The sequence below is a fragment of the Syngnathus leptorhynchus genome, chromosome 9 (genome assembly GCF_054491065.1).
Source record: "Syngnathus leptorhynchus isolate UIUO chromosome 9, UIUO_Slep, whole genome shotgun sequence".
NCBI classification, from domain to species: domain Eukaryota; kingdom Metazoa; phylum Chordata; class Actinopteri; order Syngnathiformes; family Syngnathidae; genus Syngnathus; species Syngnathus leptorhynchus.
Window position 1 is genome coordinate 717,634 of NC_141203.1, and position 19,103 is coordinate 736,736.

General features: G+C 41.4%; 1 protein-coding gene across 8 annotated transcripts in view; it reads left to right on the forward strand.

Annotated features, from left to right (window-relative positions):
- The window catches only part of LOC147050555 (homeobox protein PKNOX1-like), a 74,113-nt gene extending 57,247 nt beyond the window's left edge, over positions 1-16,866 (forward strand). For 4 of the 8 annotated variants that reach the window (XM_085919991.1, XM_085919995.1, XM_085919992.1 and 1 more), the window contains 4 exons: positions 2,216-2,344; positions 2,421-2,497; positions 12,893-13,059; positions 16,052-16,865. In XM_085919991.1, coding sequence (XP_085776117.1) covers positions 2,216-2,344; positions 2,421-2,497; positions 12,893-13,059; positions 16,052-16,236 — 558 coding nt within the window. In that variant the 3' untranslated portion in view covers positions 16,237-16,865. Of the gene's footprint in view, positions 1-2,215; positions 2,345-2,420; positions 2,498-12,892; positions 13,060-16,051 lie in introns of all 8 variants that reach the window. The other 4 variants (XM_085919993.1, XM_085919994.1, XM_085919998.1 and 1 more) reach the window with 2 other exon arrangements.
- The last annotated feature ends 2,237 nt before the right edge of the window (positions 16,867-19,103 follow it).

Here is a 19,103-nt window from a genome sequence, read left to right on the forward strand (position 1 = left end):
AAGGTACCGGATGGCCAAGCGTGACGCGGCCTCTGCGGTTGCTGAGGCAAAAACACGGCCGTTGGAGGACTTCGGTGAAGCCATGGAGGATGAATTCTGGACGGCTTCAAGGAAATTCTGGTCTACCATCCGGCATTTCAGGAGGGGGAAGCAGTGCACAGTTAACACTGTTTACAGTGGAGACAGTGTGCTGCTGACCTCGACCCGGGACGCCGTGAGTTGGTGGGGAGAATACTTCGAAGACTTCCTCAACTCCACAGACAAAGTTTGGAGGTGAGGCTTCATTAAGTGGCTGCGAATTATTTCTATTTAACCAGGTTTCACAAAAACCAATCCAGATGAAGATTATGGTCTCTGATCAAATTATTAACTAGTAGGTCTTTTGCAGAAAGTGGTCTAAAATAACCTGGTTTCAATCTAGTAGGCTGAAATTATTTACCAGTGAAGGATTTCTAACCCAAATATTCGTAAGATTACATTGTCTGACTTCTGCATTGCATGTGAAATGATCAGTTGGACAGGCAAGTGAAATTGACAACAGGAGTCAGCAGGCAACGAGAGCAGGAACAGGGAGCAACACAGGACGAACTAACCAAATGTGACTGGAGAAGTGCGCTTAATTAAGTAGGCATCTTGATGAGCGGGTGATGCACAACAGGTGTGGGCAATGAGTGCTGATTACTGCAAAGCAATGTGCGTCATGGAGGATAACAGGTTGGGAGGGGCAGTAGCAGAGAGACAGAGATATCCAAGACGCTGATGGGGCGGACACGTGGCTGGTAAGACATAACTGAAGCCGCCATCACTCTGACATTATGGGAGCAAGTAAAACTTGACAGGATGTTTGGTATTCACTTAAGTCAGTTTACATGCTCATACTCTGCATCATAACTATATTTGTGACTATCTCGCGTGTAGTATGTGTAGAACAATTTTGGAAACTGTCACAAGATCGTGGCTGAATTTGTTGTCATTGCAAACGTATACACTGTATCTTATACTTGCCCCAGACGCTGTATCTCTCATACAGTCCACAAGTTACACAGCCTGTATTCCAGGTTGATGCATGTAGTACAAATCCATATAATGAATAAGATATTTGTTTTCATTCAGACTGCTTCAGTAAACAGTTTTACGCGTTAGACCGGTATTTACTGCATCTCAAAATCAGTGGTTCTTAACCTGGGTTCAATCGAACCCTAGGGGTACGGTTAGTCGGTCTCAGAGGTTCGGCAGAGCCTCCACTGCGGAGGTCCAAACACACCTGATTGATTGTGTAAATTCGTGATAACGCATATCTGAACTGGTCTTGCAAAGGCACACTGATTTGCAGGTATGTAATTTGTTGTGAGTTCATACACTGTGTTGGTTTTGTTCTTTGAACAAGGTGATGATCATGCACGCCTCATTTTGTGCACCAGTAAAAATATCTAGTATGTCTTGAATTTTTTATTTTATTTTTTTGCTAAAGAGGGGTTCGGTGAATTGTCTATTGTTATAGATTTGTTTTAAAAGTGTTGTTTTTTTAAAGCTCACATCGCCCCCCCTTCCTCGTCTACTATTACTAAATACTATTATTGTATTAAATTTGTTACAGATCAAGCCTTTATAAAGTACTGTATACATTAAACAAAAAGCTCACTGTTGCTGGTTATGATAAAGTGTACAAACTATACAATATACCCAAACATGTCACAATGTAAATGTAACGCTGAGAAACATCGTTTTTATCACAAATACGCTACTTACAGACGATGCTTTTGAAGGCATAAAAAACACAAAGCATTAAACAACTTGTTGGCGGTCAATACAGTAATGCTGCTTTTATTAGGAAAGTGACTCGCAGACTGAGCACCTCACAAAATAAAGGGCAGAACACAAACCACTCCTCCAATATGGGAAGTAATGAAGTCAACCACTTTCTTCTTTTTACTAACCGTTAGAAAAATCAGAAATAACTTAACATCCGTTTTTCAAATAAGGCAGAAGGATTTTAAACACTGTATTAAATGTGTTTTTTTTTTAATTCCACTAAAGTATGACATCAAAATAAGATGACATCCTTCATACCACATTGTTTCCATCAGGAGGTGTTGACATTTCTGTACCTTACTTGGAGCCCAATCCTAAAATATCTTACGTTACATATGAACATTGGAAATGCAAGTTACAATTGTATAGTTGTTCTTGGCTAACCCAATCTCTGTTCGCTCAGCTCCAACTGCGATTTCACCAGGACCTAAACCTCTTCAATCATGATGACAGCTCAACTAAAAACAAACGTGGCGTTCTACCTAAACATGCGACAAATGTCATGCGCTCATGGCTTTTTCAGCACATTGGGGTGAGTCTGTTTGTCAGGTCATTTGTATATCATGGAATACCAAAACAACAAAAATGTCTCCCCCTTTCGTCTGTAGCATCCTTACCCAACAGAGGATGAAAAGAAACAGATCGCCATTCAGACAAATCTGACACTTCTTCAGGTCAATAACTGGTGAGTAAAGTTCCTCCATAGTCCCACAAATGGGCTTCTCTCTCATCTACGTACTTGCTTTTTTTAACAGGTTTGTGTATTCGATGAATTTGAACATAAGATAGTGTTAGAGCTTCCACGCTTCTCTCGGGAGATATGAGAAATGTGGCCTAATGACTGCAGTTTCATAATACTACTATATTACTGTAATTTTCGGACTATAAGTCGCGTTTTTTTTCTTAGTTTGTGTGTGGGGGGGTGACTTATACTGAGGAGTGACTTGTATGTGAATTTTTCACAAACTTTTACGCACGGCCAGTCCTATTCTATGGAGCTCTCTTCCACCTCCGTGGCTGGAAATGCCACCTCCGGGGATGGAAGTCTACGCCGCTGCACAGCTGGAAGTTGACTTTGTTAACGCTACAAGATAGTTATATACTAGATCTGTGGAGTAACAACGAGGCTGACGTTAGGGCGCACGCGCGGCGTTGTTGACAAAAGACGAGCAATTTGATCGATGGGTTTAATGATTTGGAGTGACACAGATAGTTTGATAATATTGTTGTAATATGATAGTTATTTGAAATATACTTTATATATCGTTATAAGGATCTGAGGAATAATTACAAATGCAACTTACGAGTCCGACGTCAGCGGAGTTGCACACATGCGGCATTGTTTACATAAAGGACGATCGATGGATTTAATGAATTGGAGTGACATATAGTTTTATAAATGTGTTATTTATGTAATAGTTATTAGAATAACTCTGAATGTTACGTCAGGCCCGTTCTCAGCTCTTCGTTTGTGTTTGTCACGTTAGCATACCTATCGTTTAGTCTGTTGTTGCTCGTTCATGTCTGTTCTTGGTGTTGGATTTTGCCGAAAATATTTCCCTCAAAATGCGACCTTATACTCCGGAGCGACTTATATATGTTTTTTTCACGTTATTGTGCATTTTATGGCTAATGCGACCTATATTCCAGAGCGACTTTTAGTCAGAAAAATACGGTAAATAAATATATGTATTTATTTAGTAGTAGTGTTCAGAATAGTAATCATGCTATGTGATGAAAAATATTCCAGGTTTTGAGTATATTCTTATAGTTACAAACAAGGTACCAGGAGATTCTCACAAATCCAACAGGACCAAGTGTTCATGATATGCAGACTCTCAAGGCTGTAAAATTGGGTTATTAGTAAGAAAAAGTAGAAAAGAGGGTGTTCACAAAAATAGTAGTTTCTGCTATTGATCCTAAAAACTCTACACTCAACAAAACTATATTTAAGGCCAACTTCTTTTTTCAGCAATTCTGTGAATCACGAAACTACAAACGTGTACGTGTGTCTGTGTCTCTGTGGGCGTGCTTGTGTGTGTGTGCGGTTGTGTGGGCGCATGTGTGTGTGAATATATGTGTTTTCACAAATTCAAGGTTATGTCGCATAGATTAATTTCCAGTTATTGACAAAAAGTTTGTTTGGAGAGTGGAGAGTTTGAGATTCCTGCAAAAATAACCTCTCTATTAGATTTTTTCATCACCTCAAAGTTTAAAATTGTCAAAGGTTAGGAAAATAAGTGATTAGTACACAAAGTGCCTTGTAACGAAGGACTCCAGTGCAGCTCACAGCGTAGGTTAGCGTGTCTCAGTAACTTACCTTTTCCCAGATTTCCTCGCCTCGTCATTTCATATATAACAATCAATGAAAATAGAAATACAGTAATCCCTCGTTTATCACGGATAATTGGTTCCAAAAGCCACCCGCGATAAGTGAAATCCGCGAAGTACGGTCACCAACAAGAAGTACTGGGCAGGATAGCGAGTTAGCGGAAAGATGCTAATTTGCGATCGTGCTAACACGCGTAAATGGACTAGCAAGGGATTACTGTACACCCTAATGTGACTGCAACATGAAATCAAACAGCAGACAGACACACATCAAAGTGCATTGTATCGTGACTAAGCAAACTACTATCCCAAATTCGTTGTATACCATTGTACAATGACAATAAATGCATTCTATTCTATTCTATTCTACTGCTTGTTTACAACCGACAGTATGCTAGCCAAGCACTTCTCAATAACCTGCCTTATAATGCCCGGATGTTCCTCGCCTTGTCACAAATTATTTATTTAAGTGGCCAAAGCAACAAATAAAAAGTCGTATGTAAATGTAATGTAAATAATGTAATGTTTTAATCACTCAATGTCAAAGTCCGCTTTATTGTCAATATCTTCACATGTCAAGGCACACTAAGAGATCGAAATTACGTTTCCCACCGTCCCACGGTGACTAGACACAGTACACAACACTCCCACAAATAGCACAAAGACTAAAAACGAACAGACAAGAGCAACGAATAAGTAATAAGCAAATAACCCAAATAAATAAACAATTAATAAATAAATAGACAAATAAGAGCACCAAAATGGAGCAAGCGCGCTAATAGCAGACAGCCAGATCATAGCGCAAAAGAACAGGACGTCATGTAGCAGAGGGTGGAGGGGGGAGGGAATTCAGGATCCGGACAGCTTGGAGTACGAAGCTGGCTCTGAGTCTGGTAGTGCGGGAGCGCAGGCATCTGTACCTCTTCCTAGAGGGCAGAAGTACAAACAAAGAGTGAGCGGGGTGACTCACATCACACACAATCGCGGCCGCTTTGTGGGTGAGACGGGAAGCGTAAACTTCCTTCAGGGAGGGGAGTGGAGCCCCGATGATTTTACTCGTAGTGGTCACTGTGCGCTGCAGGGCCTTCATATTGTACTCAGAGCAGCCACCACCCCACACAGCGATACAACTGGAGAGGACGCTCTCAATGGTGCCACGGTAGAATGTGGTCATGACGCCGGGAGGAGCACTTGCTCGCCTGAGTTTCCGCAGAAAGTACAGGCGGCGCTGAGCTTTCTTCGCCAGCGACGCAGCATTGTTGGTCCAGGAGAGGTCCTCACTGATGTGCACCCCCAAGAATCTGGTGCTGCTCACTCTCTCCACCACAGCACCGTCGACGGTCAGCGGCAGGTGGTGGGTGTGACCCTTCTGGAAGTCAATGATAATCTCCTTGGTCTTGTTGACGTTCAGCAGAAGAGAAGGTTGTTGTCCCTGCACCATCCGGCCAAAAGGTCGACCTCCGATCTGTAGTGAGTCTCGTCGCCACCGGTGATCAGACCCACCACAGTCGTGTCGTCGGCATATTTCAGCACGCGGTTGCTGCTGTAGGTCGCAGTGCAGTCAAGCGTCAGCAGGGTGAAGAGCAGCGGACTGAGTACGCAGCCTTGAGGGGCCCCCGTGCTCAGCATGATGCTGCCGGAGACATTGTCGCCCACAAGCACTACTTGAGGCCTCTGACAGAGGAAGTCCAGTAGCCAGTTGCAAAGGGAGGTACTGAGGCCCAGCTTGTCGAGTTTGCAAATGAGACGCTGTCGAACAATGGTGTTGAATGCAGAACTGAAGTCCACAAACAGCAATCTCGCATACGAGTCCCTGTTCTGCGTCAGTGCCACAGGGCGGTAGTCATTGAAGCAGGAAGGAGCAGGATTTTTCGGCACAGGTATGATGGTGGCAGCCTTGAAACATGACGGGACGACAGCCTGCTGCAGGGAAATGTTAAAGATGTCCATGAAAACATCCATCAGCTCCTCAGCGCAGTCCTTCAGCGCCCGTCCCAGGATGTTGTCCGGGCCCGCCGCTTTACGGGTGTTGATAGCAGCAAGCGTCCTCCTCACGCTAACGGCAGAGAGGCACAGGGGCTGCTCGTCCGGATGGGGAGGGGTCTTCAGCGGGCAAGTGTCGTTCTGTGCGTCGAAGCGAGCAAAGAAACGGTTCAGTTCGTTGAGCAGAGGGACGTCGCCCTCACAGCTCTGCGGCGCGGGCTTGTAGTCCGTGATGGTCTGAATGCCTCGCCACAGGCCCCGAGCATCCCCGCTGTCTTTGAAGTGGGCAGTAATCTTGGAAGAGAACGCCTTTTTCGCATCTTTGATGCCCCGGGACAGTTTCACCCTAGCTGATCCCACTCCCGCTTCATCCCCAGCCCTGTAGGCTTTGTCTCTGGCCCTCAGCAGTCCGAGGACAGCCCCTGTCAGCCATGGCTTCCAGTTAGCCCGAGTGACGTTGTACTTTGTGAGGGTCACATCATCAATGCACTTAGCGATGTAAGAGGTCACAGAGTCAGCATACTCCTCAATGTCCGTCCGATTGTCGCAAGTGGCTACCTGCTTAAACATTTCCCAGTCTGTAGTGCCAAAGCAGTCCCGAAGAGCATCAGAGGCCCCCTCAGGCCACACTCTAACTCGTTTGCGAACCGGCCTGGAAGTTCTCACTCTCTGTACGCGGGGGTAAGCAGAACGGTGACGTGGTCAGAAAGTCCGATGTTTGGGAAGGGGGTGGCCTTGAAAGCTCCTTTATGTGCAGTGTAGACCAAGTCCAGGAAGCTGCCACCACGCGTTGGAAAAGTAACATGCTGCTGAAGCTTTGGAAAGACAGACTTCAGGTCAGCATGATTAAAATCACCAGCGAAGATGATGAGACCGTCAGGGTGCGCCGTCTGCTGATCACTGACAGCCTGATACAGTTCATTAAGGGCCGTGATCTTGTCACTTCTAACGTTGGAAGGCGGGATGTAGACCAGGACAAGCAGAATCGGAGTAAACTCCCTTGGTAGGTAAAAAGGACGGCACTTAACGATCACAAACTATGCCACTGGCGAGCAGTGTCTCCGGCACCATTTGTCGCGGATGTAGACACATATACCTCCTCCACGCGATTTTCCTCCTTTTTCAATGGCCCGGTCCGCTCGATAGCACGCTAGCCGCTCCAGTTGCACAGCAGAGTCCGGAATGTTGACATTCAGCCAAGTTTCAGTGAACACGAGCACGCAGCAGTTGCTCACTGCCCGGTTCGTGGATCTCAGCAGACGAATGTAATCCATCTTGTTGTCCAGCGACCGGACATTCACCGGAAGAATGGAAAGCACGGCCGGGCGAGTTGGGTTCGCCGCTAGCCTGGCCCGGACGCCTCCGCGCTTCCCCCTCTTCTACCTCCTCGCACACCGCTTCCCACGCTGCTTGTCCGGGGAAGGAGTAGCAGACAAGTCCGGTGTTGATTCAGGCCGGAGTAGTCCCAGTGACTTTAATGTCCCCGTATCAAAGTCCAAAATGCCGCAAAACTCGCTTTCGCCGATGTCGAGCAGAACCTGCCTGCTGTACTTGTAGCACAACGTAGTACGATCAGATAAACACATAAAACTGTCTGACAAACATTTATCAAATGAAAAAAACACCGATCGGTTGGGACGGAGAGAGGCCGCTGCGTGTGCACGCGCCGCCATCATGCAACATTGATGCCTATTTGGATTCATGCGTAAATAGCCTATTTAAAAGTATGCTGGTGACCTATGCTGTACAATCGATAAATTGTTGTTTGAATGCAAGAAAATGTTGAGCCATTATTATTTTCTTGAATGGCGAAATGCATTTGAGACATAATGTCCATGAAAAAGTATCAATAAACTTTCAAATGATTAAATCACTGAGATACAGTTGTACCTCTACTTATGAATCTAATTTGTTCTGCGATCGGGTTTGTAAGTAGAAAAGTAGAAGCAATATTTCCCATAGAAATCAATGTAAATGGAAATAATGCATGCTGGACTATCCCAAAAGTGTACAGGTGATTAGACCACCTGTCAGGATGGGTTTGGAGTCAGTTAAGTTAAAGTTAACTAGCGCTAGGCTAGACTTCCAGCATGCACATAGCTCCTTGTGTAGACTAGAGCGCCACAGATTGAATAGTGCTACAGTACATGTGAACACACTTTCTACTGAGGTAGTAGACAAATCCAATCGCTCCACCCTGACCGGTATTGCTGATAATATGGTGCCTCTTTCAGATAATATTACATGTGTACCAAATATTTACAATCAAATTCCTACGGTTGTATCATCCCACCGCGCTAACAAACAATTGAGAGGTGATGTCAGGCCTAGAGAACACAATCTTACTTTCATTTCGTTTAAAAATCCTTTGATAGATACAAACCCTGATCGACCGATTACACTTAATCTCGGTTTTATGAATATTAGATCGCTTCATACGAAAGTAGTTCTCATTAATAACCTCATCATGGAACATAATCTAAATGTATTTGGTCTTTGCGAGACCTAGTTAAAACCTAATGAACTGCTACCGCTTAATGAGGCCTCTCCTCCAAATTTTGTGAGCTCACATGTGGCGCGTCCTCGAAAAAAGGGTGGGGGTGTTGCCCTCATCTCAGATTCCAATCTTAGATTTACTCCTCATTCGATTAACGTATTTAAAACATTTGAAGTTCTCACTGTCCGATCCACCGCTTTACCGTCATTTTATCTTGCCGTTATTTACCGTCCACCCGGTGCTTACTCTGGCTTCCTGGATGAATTTTCTGAATTCATGGCTGATCTAGTGACAAATGCGGATGGGCGATTTTAATATCCACATGAATTTACCATCAGAGCCACTTACTTCGGCATTTCAGACTCTAACTGATACGTGTGGTTTTACGCAAGCCGTACAGGCTGCAACGCATAAAAATGGAAATACCTTAGATCTGGTATTATCCCGAGGACTGGCAACCTCAAATATAACAGTACTGCCATACACTACTGTTTTGTCTGATCATTACTTAATAAAATTTTAAATTTTAGTTCTTAGTCAAAGACAAGAGAGCAATCAGAATTATACCAGTCGTAATATTAACTCCATGACTGCAACTGTGCTGCTATCTGAGCAACTGCTACCAGCAACTGCCATATTCCCCCCATATACCGTCTCTATTGATAATCTTACAAATTAATTCAATGCTGCATTGTTAAATGCCATTGATTCTGTGGCGCCGCTAAGTCTAAAAATTCGCCGTATATTGCCTACTCCGTGCTTCACGGATGAAACACGTACGCTTAAGCAATTATATAGAAAGCATGAACGCAAATGGCGTTTAACCAAACTTGAGGTTTTCCATCAGGCATGGCGCGACAGGCTCCTGAAATATAAAGATGCGCTTATCTTAGCAAAAACCCGTTATTTTTCGCAAGTCATTAATCTCAATAAAAACAATCCTAAATACCTATTTGATACAGTGGCAAAGCTAACATTACGCCAGCCGACCGTCCGTCTTAAATATGATTAATCTGTCTGTCTCCTCTGGGATAGTGCCAACAGCCTTTAAAACTGCTATCATTAAACCGCTACTTAATCGACCAAATCTTGACCCGGACTGTCTCAAATTTCCCATTCATAGCAAAACTTCTTGAAAAAGTAGTAGCGCAGCAGCTTATTGATTACATGGTCGCTAATAATTGATTTGAATCTTTTCAGTCTGGTTTTAGAGCTAATCATTCTAGTGAGACAGCACTTGCTAAAGTGACTAATGATCTCCTCATAGCTATGGATTCAAACACGCACCAAATTTAAAAATATATTTTTTTCCAGAAAGCACAAGCAAATAACCCTTTCTGGATTCTTCACAGAACAAAAGTCAGGAAATAAATAATAACACTATTCATGAAATAAATAATAACCAAACCTTCTCGGGGTTCTTCACAGAAAAAAATCCAGGAAACAAACACTATTTATGAAACAAGTCATTACCAAATAACCCTCTCTGGGTTCCACACAGAAAAAAAGTCCATGGAACATAAACTTTCTGTTGTGCCGTTCACAATCTTAACAGGTCCAAATTCAGCTTGGTTGACAGAGCAGAATCTCTGACTTAAATGAGCAGGCTCTCAGAGGTTCTTGTTTCCTTCCTTATAATCCTTTTCCAGTAGGCTTGTAGACATCGGTCTGCAGCTCTCTCTCTCTCTCATCAACTTCCCTGTGAACACCACAAAGCAAGCAGGCTGAAAAACTGAACTAAGTGATACAGCACCAACACAGCACAGGTTGTGGAGATGGATTTTATCCCAGTAGATTTTATTATGATTATATTTTTTATACTCAGAATGACTCATTCAAATCAGGAAAGTGAGCTTACCTTTGTACATTCATCAGTTCACACTGTAGGCCTGCATCTGCCAGATGACTGGTTCAGCTGAGCTTGCCGCATAAATGTAGTATTCTGCTGAGCTAACAGTCCACTTTTGAGCTTTGAGAGTTTGTCTGCTCGCATTTGTCCTTGCAAGATATCATACTTGTCTTTGCGACGGGATTCATAGTGTCGCCGCAGATTGTATTCTTTGAATACCGCCACTGCCTCTTGACATGACACGGACAGCCTTTTCTTTGCATTGAACAAAAAAATAATAGTTTGTCCACTGCAGGTTAAATGCCCTGAATTCTGAATCAATTTTTCTTTTACCTACCGTAATTTTCGGACTATTAGTCGCTCCGGAGTATAAATCGCACCACCCATAAAATGCACAATAACGTGAAAAAAACATATATAAGTCGCTCTGGAGTATAAGTCACACTTTTGGGGCAAATGTATTTGTCAAAATCCAACACCAAAAACAGACACGAACCAGCAACAACAGGCTAAACGATACGGTATGCTAACGTGACATACACAAACGAGAGGCTGAGAACGGGCCTAACGTAACATTCAGAGTTATTCAAATGATTATTACTTATGCTTATTGTGTTATTTATATAACACGTTTATCAAACCATCTGTGTCACTCCAAATCATAAAATACATCGATCATCAAAGTATATTTCAAATAACTATCATATAGCAACAATATTACCAAATCATCTGTCACTCTAAATCATAAAATACATCGATCATTGATCGTGTAAACAATGCCGCGTATGCGCGCCGTCGGACTCGTGATTTGCATGTCTAATTATTCCACAGACCCATATAACGATATATAAAGTATATTTCAAATAACTATCATATAGCAACAATATTACCAAACCATCTGTCACTCCAAATCATAAAATACATCGATCATCGATCGTGTAAACAATGCCGCGTACGCGCGCCGTCGGACTCGTGATTTGCATGTCTGGCGTGATGTGTGCTGTCCATCACAAGCAGAGCTTGCATCCTAAATTGCATTGCTGCCCCTACTGTTTTTTTGTTTTTTTATACATCACCACACTAAATTCTCTTCACCAGACCTGTGCTTTTTAAAAACTCAAAAAAACAGCGCTTTCCCCTCCCAGTTGTTGCGTCACGGCCAATGGTGAAATTTAAATCACCCTCTTTCAGTTTAGTTTCAAAATAACTATTTCTTTTTCAGTTGTTGTTTTTTTTGTTTTGTTTATTTGTTTCATGAACTTGAATATTGTGCTTTAAAGTGTGAATTGCTTTATTCGTTTTTTCAGTGTATTAAAAATAATATGTGAGGTGATCAACTGTACTAGTAAGTAATGTGTTAATGATCAAGTAAATTTTTTTGAAAAAAAACCACATAAGTCGCTCCTGAGTATAAGTCGCCCCCCCCCCCCCAAACTATGAAAAAAACCGCGACTTATAGTCCGAAAATTACGGTAATCTTTTTCACTATTATTCCGTTCTCTCTTTGAGAGGGTTGGGTTCAAGATTTTTTCTGGGGGTTGCCAGATTAGGGGCACAGACCGCAGAAGGGTGGAACAGAATGTCACGTTATACTGTATGTGTGTATGAAATACAGGGTCCGGCAAAATGATCGACAGATTTGTAGGTTTATTAAAATGCAAACAAATTAAACAAAAAAAGTTTATTTCTATGATTATTTTCAAAAATATATATATTTTTTAGTTTATTTTATTTATTTGCATTTTATTAAACCTACAAATGTGTCAGATCATTTTGCCGGACCCTGTAGTTACTAACTCATGGTTAATAATGAAAAAAGTTCATAACTAAGGAACATTTTATTTGCAAAAGTCCAACTTTATCATTCAATACAAATACACATGTATGGAAAAAAAATTGAGAGGCTCTCTGGTATTCAGGGGGCCAGACCAAATGTGGAGGTGGGCGGTATTCGGCCGGCGGGCCGTAGGTTGGGGACCACTGGTTGAGAGGTTGTTATTTCTGCAAAAGGAGGAATGTTTCTGTTGGGGTGCCCAAATTTATGCACCTGCCTACTTTTGTTCAAGTAATGATTGCACACTTTCTGTAAATCCTATAAACTTCATTTCACTTCTCAGATATCACTGTGTTTGTCTGCTACATAATATATTAAACTGAAATTGCTGATCCGAACAACCAATGATTTATAAAGGAAAATCATGAAAATGATCAGGGGTGCCCAAACTTATGCATACGACTAGATGTATATACTTTATGTATGTATGTACATACGTACGTACGTACGTACATACATACATACATACATACATACGTACGTACATACATACATACATTATGTATGTGTGTATGTGTGTGCCCGTGCATGTATACGTACTTACAGAATTAAGTACTTACAGAATTGTGCTGCCTTGTGTTTACAGGTTTATAAATGCTCGAAGGCGAATTCTGCAGCCGATGTTGGATGCAAGCTCCTCTGAGACACCTAAAACTAAAAAGAAGACTCCTCAAAACAGGCCACTGCAACGCTTCTGGCCTGACTCCATTGCCTCAGGGGGCGGAACACCACAGCAAGTTACAATGCCCGATGGTATAACAAAAGTGTTACTCAATATCCAAAATTATATTTTACATTCTCTCATTTGTCTTGCATTGTAATTTGAAAATTTACGATAACTGTTTTGGTCACTCATTTACAGTGTATGACAAATGTGTATGTGGTGACTAACGCAAACTTGAAAGTAACGAGTTTGATACCTCTACTCAAGCAAGTACATTTACTCTGACCAGAAGAGAAACATAACTTCATCTAAAATTGTTTAATCCAAATATTTTTATATTGATTATTCACAAACATCACACAATAGTAATCACAGTACACAGCGTTTGTGCTCATGAACATTTACTGAAAGACTTCCTGAAGGAAGATGCGCACCACTGGTGTTGGGCGGTACCTTGTACCTCAACATCATGCAAGAGACCACAAAAATATTGTTTATTAAACTATTAACATTCAGGGTATCCGCGGAGTTGCAAAAAGTATTAAACTGTAGTAAATGAAATTAGCAAAAAATATTCTTATTAAAAAGTAGTAAATACCATTTGAAGCGGTATTAAATCTTTGAACTCCTATAGACCTTTAAGACTTTATCCCATCTGTATTGTGCTGGCCTATTTCCTAAAAATCACGTAATTTCATCTATTATATAAATTATATGTGCGAGTAGGACCCGTGATCTACAGTATGTTGTAGTGTGCAAGCGTTAATGCAATGCTGTGGATGCCAACAACTGTAATAAAAAAAAAGGTCTGTGATGCCTAGCAGTGTGCATTTGCGCCTACATAATATTCCGTGATAATGGTGGCAAAACGAAGTAATAGGAAAATGTACGTTTTTCAATATCTGGTTAGTGGAGGATGCTATATTCAAAGACTGGGTCAGGCAAGTTAATTGGTAACAACCGATAGGCTTATTGCCAAGTCTGTAATAACAACAACAAAAAACTATCATCTGGATGGGGCTGAATGCTTGTCAAGTCAGGTCGCACATGGAGTCTAACTCAAGCCAACAGTTGCACCAATGGGGTGGGCAGGTTAACGTTTCAATATTTTGCAGTAGCGGAACGGCTATATTACGCAAACCTCCCCTGCTACCCAGCAAGCCACTGCCAGCGTTAGTGTTATCAGCACCGTGCAATGTCAGACACAGAAGGCAAACCCTATAGACCACTTCAGCGTTTGGTGGCTGAGGTACTGTGGTGCCTGCACACAGCGACCAAACACCATTCATACACCTCAAATGAGGGCATAGGAGAGCACTTTCATAATGTTTAATGACTCAGAAATAGCCAAAAGCTTTGCGTATGGCAAGGACAAGTCCGGCTCTGGAAACAAATTTGGTTTACTACCATACTTCAAGAAGTACAGTATTTTTCGAACTAAAAGTCGCTCCGGAGTATAAGTCACACCAGCCATAAAATGCTCAATAAAGGGAAAAATAACATATCAGTCGCACTTTTGGGGCAAATTTATTTGTCAACATCCAACACCAAGACATGAACCAGCAACAGGCTAGACGATACGGTATGCTCACGTGACATATACACAAACGAGGAGTTGAGAATAGGCCTGACGTAACATTCAGAGTTATTCAAATAACTATTACATAAATAACACGTTTATCAAACCATCTGTCACTCCAATTCATTAAATCCATCAATCATCATGTAAACGGCGTATGTGCCGCTGACGTCGGACTCGTCGTGAGTTGCATTTCTAATTATTCCACAGACCCATATAACGATATATAAAGTATATATCAAATTACTATCATATAACAACAATATTATCAAACCATCTGTGTCACTCCAAATCATTAAATCCATCGATCAAATACCACACAGATGTAGTATATGACTATATTGTAGCATTAACAAAGTACCAGGAAAGACGTGGGTTTGGTAAACGGCTCTTTATTTAACAAAACAAGAGTTCAACAAGCCAACAAGACGTGGATTTGGTAAACGGCTCTTTATTTAACAAAACAAGAGTTCAATGAGCCAACAAATACTGAACTGTAATGATAAAAACATATACAAGTTGCTACATGAAATAAAATATATCAAATAACTATAACATAAATAAGTTTTTCAAACCTTGTGTGACTCCAAATCATTAAATCCTTCAAACCTGGGGCCTTTCGTCATCTTCGTCATCCCGTGATCGAATCCTTTGTCCTTTATGTAAACAACCGCCGCGTCGCTGACGTCACTTGCAGTTCAAATTACAGTACTTTGCTCCATCGCGGTTCGTTTAGCACGGTTTCACTACATCGCAGATTTTTTAATTTTGAACATTTGTGAAAAAATTCACATATACGTGACGCTCCTGAGTATAAATTGAGCCCCACTCAAACTATGAAAAAAAATGTGACTTACAGTCCGAAAAATACGGTAGCTAGTTTATAAATAGAATAAAATATGGCCCCCACTTCAACTTTTGCCGCAGTGTTTTGCACTTTTTAATTTTAACACCAGGGGCAGCAACTATTCTACCACTTCTGTTGATCAAGACAGTTGCTCCACCAAAAAGGACAAAAGTAGATGAAGATATTTGCCATCCGTTTACCATCCCCAAGATACTCACTGAATATAGTGTATTTTAAGTGAATATTTTTTCAAGGAGAAGGCTACAATTGCCAGCTATGAGGTTGCCCAACATAGCAACCCTTTTTTCAGATTGAGACCTCATTAAAGACTGCCTTGTCAAAGTCGCAGAAATAATGTGCCGGGAAAAGTTGCAGGACTTCAAAAATGTTAGCGCCGTTCCCAATTTAGGTGACTAAAAGATTTATTTCAAATGAGCAAGTGTTTATGTGCAAGTATATCAATAATGCACATCAATTATGTCACTGTTTTTACCCACCTCTTGCGTTTTTGTTTTTGTTAACACACAGTACACACCGCTGTGCTCAGTGCACACACTGCACACACAAAGTCATCTGATGCGGATTTGCTCCTTGATCAAGTGACATTTCACACAGATACGTTGTTGGACAGTGAAATTCCTTGTCTGGCTTTCAGGTACAATGGTGACAATGAATCTGGAGGGTCTACACAGCCTAACATCAGATGGTGCGACACTGGCAGTACAGCAGGGGATGCTTGGAAGCCATAGTGAAGATGAGTCTGGGGGCAGTGGAGATGATGATGACGATGATGCTGATATGACTGGGATGGCTCTTCACAACAGTGACTCACTCCAGTAGAAAGCACACACAAACGTATAAAATACAGTACATGTAATACAGGATATAAGATAGGTCTGCAGAAGTGACTGGGCTGTTGAACGAATCAGCACACGCATTACATACAGAGCACAAGACAGGATACATGAGAATTGTTCCTCATTTAGTTGCTGTAGGCGATTGCACTTTGTAAATTTAAGTGAAAAAAGAAGATGAATTCATCTGGTGTTAACACCAGGAGCGTTTGTATGCTACAATAACAAATATTGAAAACTGTAATATTGTTTTCCTTTGCAACTTTTGAATTGTACATTCATTTTGAATGACAACACTTTCACAAGTTCTATCGTTAGGGTTTGTCTCTTTTTGCATGCTTGTGTTTTGAGTAGATATGTGCAAGACTGATTCCACAGCGCTCACATGGACCTCTGCGAAAGAGCAAAGCTCTTTGGAGTTTCAAAAAAGATGCTTATTTTTATATACATACACGTACATGTGAAAACGTTTTTGTTTATTTTTTTGTTCTGTTTGTAACAAATGTTGATGTACAGATTCATAAATGCAGCAACCTTGTTTTCCAGGGTTCTTTGGAGTTTTCTTAAAAAGAATAAAAATAAAATTTAAATGGTTTTAAAATTAAGTTCTATCAAGGCCTGATTTCTCATAATGCTCCCATTAAGAAAACAAATCTTGACAGCATAACATTGCCTTTCAGTTTCAGAACCACCAATAATTTGTTTTCTCTTGAGTAACTGGAGTTTGCGTAAAACAAACAAAAATCACATTTTTAAATGAATATTTTGACTGATGTTTATAATTGTCTTTTTGCATCATTAACGAGACAGTAAATTGGCACTTATAAGATGTAAAAAATAAAACATGTCAAAAATTTCATCAGCACCAAAGTTCACGCCACTAAAATAATCTGTAGTGATTAAAGGACTTTGGGGGGGATGCCATTTATGATGAACTGGCCCACCCACCTTTGGAGCGCTCTTCCTGTTTGTTTTTCATCTCAGTCTGTCTACGTCACCGGGAGGCAGGCAGGCAAGCATTGTAATGCATTGTAATGTAGTCTTTCCTGGCTTGGTTTGTCACATTTTGTTGTCACTGTCTGAAATGGTGATCAAAATTCATACGCACAACTCTTGTTCACTTTAACCTACGAAAATATGAGACAAGATTAGCAGAACGATTTCAGCTTCTTACCAGACGGACATGGGGCTCTGTGTAGCAGACACGTCAGTCAGCAGACAAATTTGGCTGACCGGCTATGGAGCAAGGAGGATCTCCGTTTGCTGCGGAACATGTCGGCCAGCTTGCCGTGTGCAAGGAGGCTTGCTGCGTACCGTGTGGGGCGGCCAGCTGCGCAGTGAGGAGCAGTCATCAAGATCAGACACCCGGACTACTTATTATCAAGCGCCTTTAAATTGGTCAACGAAATTCATCAAACCACTACTGCTCAGGTTATCCATTTAAAATACTACTTAAACATGTATTTACGATGAAAACAATTGGCGTCCATGGCTAAACCGCGTTAGACAGAAAGTCGTGCAGGATCGAAGAGAGTAAAATTGAGATTTTGGTGTATGATTTCATGAGTTTTAGCCCAGGTTCAGAACCCCAACCTTTGTCTTTGTACACGGCATATTGCTACAGAAACCACATGCAATGGAAAAAAAAAAAAAGCTTTCAATAACAATAATATTATAATAAGGTCTGCCAGGTGTGATGTGTGTGCAAGGTTTCGCCCAGGTTTAAACACAAAAAAGCAAATCTCTAAGATGAGTTTGTTAAAATATGACCACTAAGAGTAAAAAAGTGCTGCCCAATTTCAAAATAAAGTCAAAATGTCAGACTTTAGCAAATATTTTTTCTGTGAATACTCCATTTGAAGAAATTGGGGGGAGGAGCTGTTGAGCCTTTTGGGGCAGATGGTTTGATAAACGTGTTATTTGAATAACTCTGAATGTTACGTCAGGTCCGTTCTCAGCTCCTCGTTTGTGTATATGTCACGTTAGCATACCGTATCATTTAGCCTGTTGCTGGTTCATGTCTGTTTTTGGTGTTGGATTTTGACAAATAAATTTGCCCCAAAAGTGCGACTTATACTCCGGTGCAACTTATATATGGTGTTTTTTTTTCACTTTATTGTATTATGGCTGGTGCGATTATACTCCGGAGGGACTACTGTAATAAAACAACAACATTTGCAATAACTGAATTAACCATCAAAGTGAAGTCTAACTGTAGTCTTGAAACAAATCTGAATAAGGAAAAACATTGTAATAAAATAAGGCAAACTGCTATTGTTGGGGAGCCTGCGGACTGTATAGGGGGTTGGCTTGGATGGTTATGCTGTTTTCGCCCCCGGGTGTCGGTCAGAACACAGGAGGGAAGACGTGGTTCACTTTTGATTGCTTTACTGAATTATTGGCAAGAAATAATAATAAATAACCATAAATGAAATACTCTCGGCAACACATCAAACATAAGTCATCGATCGAGACACCAAAATACATTTGCTGGCAACCGTTATTCGCCGTGCCGCTGCATAACGGACTCGTACGATGCAAGGCGAACTTAAAAGAGCGCGCCGGAGCTGTCAATCAAACGGCGCACACACGAAGCAAACCGCACTCGGATAAACGGCACAACAGTGGACAGTAGTATCAATGAAATGTATATACTCACACAATCACAGCAACATACACAACAGCAACCTTTAACCTCACCGCTGCGCACAAGTGAAAATGGGTATAATGTCTAGGGCCCGAATATAAGACGACCCCCACTTTTTCAGTCTTATTTCAATGCAAAAAACATCATCTTATATTCGGGTCAGAATGTTTGCTGTTTGATGTGATTTCGCCTCATTAGAAAAACAT